The sequence below is a fragment of the Rhagoletis pomonella genome, unplaced genomic scaffold (assembly GCF_013731165.1).
Source record: "Rhagoletis pomonella isolate Grant_MI unplaced genomic scaffold, Rhpom_1.0 Rhpom_scaffold_00007, whole genome shotgun sequence".
NCBI lineage: Eukaryota > Metazoa > Arthropoda > Insecta > Diptera > Tephritidae > Rhagoletis > Rhagoletis pomonella.
The window spans coordinates 21,505,635-21,511,634 of record NW_023458561.1 but is presented as its reverse complement, the minus strand read 5'-3'; the positions used below and the strand labels follow the sequence as shown (position 1 = coordinate 21,511,634).

Below are 6,000 nucleotides of genomic sequence, written 5' to 3'. Positions count from 1 at the left end.
TCCAGCTTAGAAATTTATCTAATTTGATCCCGATTCAGTGCACTAGAAGCCACAAAGTATGTATATAAACCGAACGTTTTCCATTGTAAAACAGAACTTTTTTTTGTGGGGCTTCCTAATGTAAATGATATTGATAACTATTATCAGCTAAGTGACTCACAAACTGTATGTATACCTTTTTCAAGGAATTTCTCATACGTCATACAATTTGTTCAGCTTATCAATTCGACATAAATTCTATAACATTATCTTCTAATAAATATGTACATAAGCATCCAGTAAATGGTTATGAATCATACAACTTTGAAGATCATGTAACGATGCATTAGGGTTATGACTTTTTAGATTCAAAAGCCTGTGGTTGGCGTACGAAAATAATGCAATACAATTTTCATGGTCTAAAACTTTGGAAAAGTTAGATGACTTTTTAATGGAAATTAAGAAAATAGCGTCACGAAATATTTGATTCAAACAAAAGTTTAAAAAACTTATCCAGCGAGTAACTATAACATGAAATTTTCTCAGTTATTTGAAAATATTTAAAGTATAAAGATACGGAATGTTTGATTTTGTGCATTTTATAAACTTTTACAAAATCAATACCACCATAAAGTTGTTTATCTTTCTATCTTTCGGGATGCATTCTTTACCTCTTATTAAAAACATTCCATCATGTACTGTTAATAAATCGATATTATAAGTATTATTTTTATACATGACTAAAAATGCGATTTGAGACAGAAGCCTCTTTGTGAGATATCAAGTGGAACTTATCACTTTGCAAAAATATTTAAAAATACCATGGCCAACTCAACGACAATTAAACAAAGTAGTGGGATGCGATGCTTAGCTGCAAACACAGGAAAGCTTCTGTACAACAATGCATATCCAAAAGTGCTATAGGCAAAACAATTCGACTTAACATCAAAACGTTTCATAACAATAATATTTGGCGCTTACACTTTTGCTAAGTGCTTGGCCGAGCTTCTCCTCCAATTTTTGGTGTGCATTCTGTTATTATATCACAAATGGAAGGACCAACCATTTTACGCCACCTTCGAACGGCCAGTGGTTTTAATGAAAAGCTTCTTCAAGGCAGAAATGCGCTCGGCGATTTTCCGTTGCCAGTAGAGGGGCCAAAGCTGTTAGAAAAAAACGTTCACCGCTGGCTTTATCCAGCTGTTTTAAGACCTATTCGCGGCGTTTTTGCAGCCGTTTTCTGAGTTTGCGTTTTCGAACCGCCAAGCATTAAGCATGATTAACACATTTCAATATTTTGTTTACAAAGATTATTAAATATATTTAAAAATATAAAAATTGGTGCATAGTTATGTAAAAAAAACATAGCAAACTAACCATTCTTTCTCTTTCTTCTCACTTTCAGTTGTTGGCCTTGCGTGTGTGTACCCTATTGCATGAAGTCCTGCCAAAATGCAAATCATTATTGTCCAAATTGCAACGCTTTCATTGGCACCTATTCAAATTAATATGAATTATATCAAAAGGAAGTAAAAAATCCTAACGCACGCGCGTAACAATTTTATACTTAATAGCCAAAGCTATAAACGAAAAGCAGAACACTTTAGATGAAATAACGAACGGCTTCCAGGTGAAGTGTGAAACTTGATCGATTGGATTACAAGGACGGGTCACCGGTTAGAAAAAAATACAAAACCACTTATGTATATGCATAAATATGTAAATTTGTTTATGTAGTGACTATAAAACACTATACAACCTACACACGAGCGCATGCACTCAAAGCAAATTTTACATATGCATAGAGTACTCATGTGTAATAAAAAAAAAACGATTTGTATTCTATGCTTATATGCTGTAGTATTTGTATAAGACAATGTAAAGAAAAATTTTTACTTTATAAAGATTAATAAGTTTACTTTGTTAACGATAAAAAAGCATTTACCGATAAATATATGATATACTTGTGATAAACGAAGCCAAAACCTTATAATAACTGTTTTTCTTTTGCATTTTTTTCATTCATAAAATAAAATTAAATAAAAGAAAATCTTCTTGTTTGGCGTTTTGACCTCGTATGCGTTTTTGGCCGCATCAAGTAGAGTAAATAACAAACCTAGTTCTGTGCTAACTGACGCCAGTTGGAAAGGGGCACTTGAAGCCAAGTACTTCTTCGCTTGTTCCACTCTTGCATAAAATTGTTCCTGAGCATTTCTGTTCTACAGCTCTTATTATTCAATCTCCAACATGACACAATGACACTAAATCCTAATCCTGATGGAGCTGGTAGTGTTGCTCAAAGGCAATTTATACAGCCATATTACACATTTATTTTCGTGTTGTCGAAAGGGGTTTTGAAATCTTCTCGCAGTTCTTTTTTAAGAATTTACGTAATTTTAATGACTGATTGATGGTAGAGCCGTTCACCACCAACCGGGATCGCAGACAGGGCGAGATCCTTTCAAGTGATCTTTCCTCTGAAGCTGGACAATATGTATATAAGAGCTGCAGAGCTGAACCCCTCAGGAACAATTTATTGCAATTGCTTGCGTAAGCCGATGACATCGACATCATCGGTACAAAAACCGCGAAGTCTGTTCTGCCTTTTCCAAGTTGGATAAGGAAGCAAAGCGAACCAGGACAAGACGAAGTATCTCCTGTCATCAAACAAACAGTCAGCGTATTAAGCATACTTAGCTTACCTGAGAACCAGAATTAATACCGATAATAATGTCAGCATGGAAAGCCAACGCAGAAACACTCTTGACAACAAGTGCTACTTTGGACGAAGTAGGCACTCCTGAATGTCCTCTCTCGACATACGAAAACCACACTCTATAAGTCACTCATCATGCCCGTGCTGGTATATGGCGCAGAAGCATGGAGAATGGCAACATCCATTGTGGCGGCTCTTGGAGTATCGGAGAGAAAGATTTTGTGGAAGATTTACGGCCCTTTACGCGTTGGCGACGGCGAGTGTCGCAGATGATGGAACGATGAGCTGTATGAGCTTCACAAACGAATTCAACTACAGCAGCTCCGCTGTCTTCGTTATGTGGTTTGAATGGACACGGCGCTTCAGCTCTGAAATTGTTCAACTCGGAACCCTCTGGTGGTAGCAGAGGAAGAGGGAGGCCCCCCTGCGATGGTAAGAACAAGTGGAGAAGGAATTGGCTTCACTTGGCATTTTCAAATTACGTCAGTTGGCACAGAAAAGAAACTACTGGGGTGCTTTGTTGAGCTCCGCCAAAATTGCTTAAGCGGTTACAGCGTCAAATAAGAATAATTTTAGTCCCGCGTTATCGATATTGGAAGAAGTGGTGAACAAGAATTAAATACCGATTTCAAATCGTACGATGCAGCACATGCCCGTATACTGGGTTTTAGACGCAGTAATTATGACAGTAGTCGTACGATGAATTTTGTAAATGATGTGGGCTGTAAGATTCAAGGAATAAAATAAAGTTGAGTATGTATAAGAAGAAAAGGATAAAGGCAAAGATTAAAATTAAAGTAAAAAATTCTAAAGACATATACAAAGAGGAAGGTAAATTCAAAAAACGATAGACTGAGAAAGTGATATAGTGATAAAGGTAGATTCAAAGGCAAAGAAAAAGGTAAAACTGCAACGCTTTGTTTTGTTATGTTATGTTGTGGTGTTTTATGTTAAGTTATTTTATGTTATATTGTTGAATTATGCATTTCATCTCAACTCACAACAGCTGAGTTCAAAACACCTCAACTCCACTCATCTCACCTCAACTAACTTCACATCAGTTCCTCTCATTTCACCCTAACTCACCTCATTCCAACTCACCTCATTTCAGCTCAACTCAATTCATCTCACCCCAACTAAGAGTATTTCACCTCAACTCAGTTTATCTGGCCTAAACTCATCCCACCTCAGCTCAACTTATCCAATATTGTGTTCAGGTTGAGCCATAAACTCGAGTTTATCGGCCATTTTGGTATTTAGCGTTAAACACTACGCATAAACTGGGAGTTTACCATTCAAAAAGTTTTCGTTAAACTCTCCTTAAACACCACTTTTTTTGGAGTTCCTGGAAATGCAACCTTTTTTTACTGAAATTGGTTTGTGTCTTTGATAATCCAAACCTGCAACCAATTTTCCGACAGTTAGCCTGTTCCCGTACTGCAGGATTTAATCAGAAATAGTCCGAGGTCGCTCCGTGCACATATGTCTAGAATATCAACAATCTAGCTATGCCAAAACCAAAAATGTGGCTCGATAGGTCTCTTAGTGCTGATTTCAATCCCACCAAAATTATCTGGCGGAAGTAAAAAACAAAGAAAATATCAATAATTAAAGTTAAATTTTTTCCTTTTTTTAAATAATATTTGTTCGACATCATAACCTGTGAAAAAACTAATTCCATCTAAATAAACCGAATTGAAGGGTTTCCACTTGGTTTACATTACTTTCTCATTTTTTTATTTTTTTAGGCCAGAAATACCTAATAACTAAAATATATATAAATATATATTTTTTTGAAATGGCTTTTATTTAAAATTTGTTTTAAAAAGGCTTATACTATTTACGTCGCGTAAACGGTACTTAAATTATCTTTGAATTAGTATCAATACTTTTGCGATCGTTCAAATAGTTACCGAGATATTATAAATATAAAAAAAATATAAAAGTTTAACTTTAACCTCTTTTATTGGGTTTGGTTTTTATTTGTGCCAAATAAACTTGGTATGGTTGCAATCAGCATGAAAAGTTCTACTGAGTCACTTTTTCTATTTTTTTGGCAACGGTTGGTATTCTACACCGCGGCTACTTCGGACAGAAGCTAAATGTGAATAAGAAAATGTAAACAAACAAATGTCGAATTGAACTCTAAGAAATTTTGATAAAACTTTTCTGAATTTTCATAATTTTTGCGCAAAGTCTGAAATTTAGCTTTATATCGTGTTTGTTAAGTAATCGGCTATACTTTCATAAAAAAATAATAAACATTAAATTAAATAAAGAAAAATAGCCAAAACTTGCCTTAAATATTTCGTCCTGGTTTTTATTTGGTTATATGTATGTATGTATATCGAGCATAGATGGATTATTCCTTAGAATCAGTGTTGCCACAAGATTTATTTATTTTTTACCAAAATCCCCAGAAAGAGTTACCAAATTCAACAAAAAATTACCAAAATTATTTTATGTGCTGAAATATACATACATATGTTTGTACATATATGTATATCTGAAGACACGAAGCTTCCCAGGCAATCAGCGCTCCATTAAGCTATAATTTTTATATCAGCGTGAGCGCTGGAAGCTACAACACCAGAAATGCTTGGTTATGATTTCAAACCTAAGTGTGGCCGAAGAAACAAATTTGTCAATTGTGTGTCGTTATATGAGCGTGGTACTGTCTTATGGCTGAAAATAGTATGTTTTGCATTTGGATATACATACACCTCCATTCATACAAAGCTCAGGTCACAAAACAACTGAAGACATATGATCATTCGCATTGTCATGGATACCGTTCATTGCAACAGAGGATTATCAGGCACATAATTTTCAGTAGAGGGGATTTCATTTGGCCACTGCGATCATCCGACTTGGCCTCATTGGACTTTTTATGAGGCTACTCGGATTGCCGTATTTATGCGAATACTTAAACCTTAAAATTTGGAGCACTTTAAAATCAACGTTTGTCCAGTTATGACCAACATACATGTACATACATATGTCAACAAATGGCGGAAAATATCTCAAAAATTCAACGGTTCAAGGCAGCCCTGAAAGGTTTCGACTCACGTGAAGTGCCCTACTGATTACCATAGCTTTTTAGGCGAAAACATATCGTCGATGTTTTTGCAAAACCGCCAATCGACCAAAATTGCAAAACCGCCTATCTTATGGCACTCAAATTTAACAGGAAAGCGAAAAAACGGTTTTTCTTTGAAGGCATTGCCTTGATAGGCGATATTTTCTCTAGCTATTATTTTACAAATCTGTTGTTTTAATAACGATTTTAAAATTTATATGCATAA

General features: G+C 35.2%; 1 protein-coding gene across 3 annotated transcripts in view; it reads left to right on the top strand.

Moving 5' to 3' along the window:
• Positions 1-1,953, top strand: part of LOC118742444 (lipopolysaccharide-induced tumor necrosis factor-alpha factor homolog) — a 29,865-nt gene extending 27,912 nt beyond the window's left edge. For all 3 annotated transcript variants that reach the window (XM_036474519.1, XM_036474520.1, XM_036474521.1), the window contains exon 2: positions 1,385-1,953. In XM_036474519.1, the coding sequence (XP_036330412.1) occupies positions 1,385-1,487 (103 nt within the window). In that variant the 3' untranslated portion in view covers positions 1,488-1,953. The remainder of the gene's footprint in view (positions 1-1,384) is intronic.
• The last annotated feature ends 4,047 nt before the right edge of the window (positions 1,954-6,000 follow it).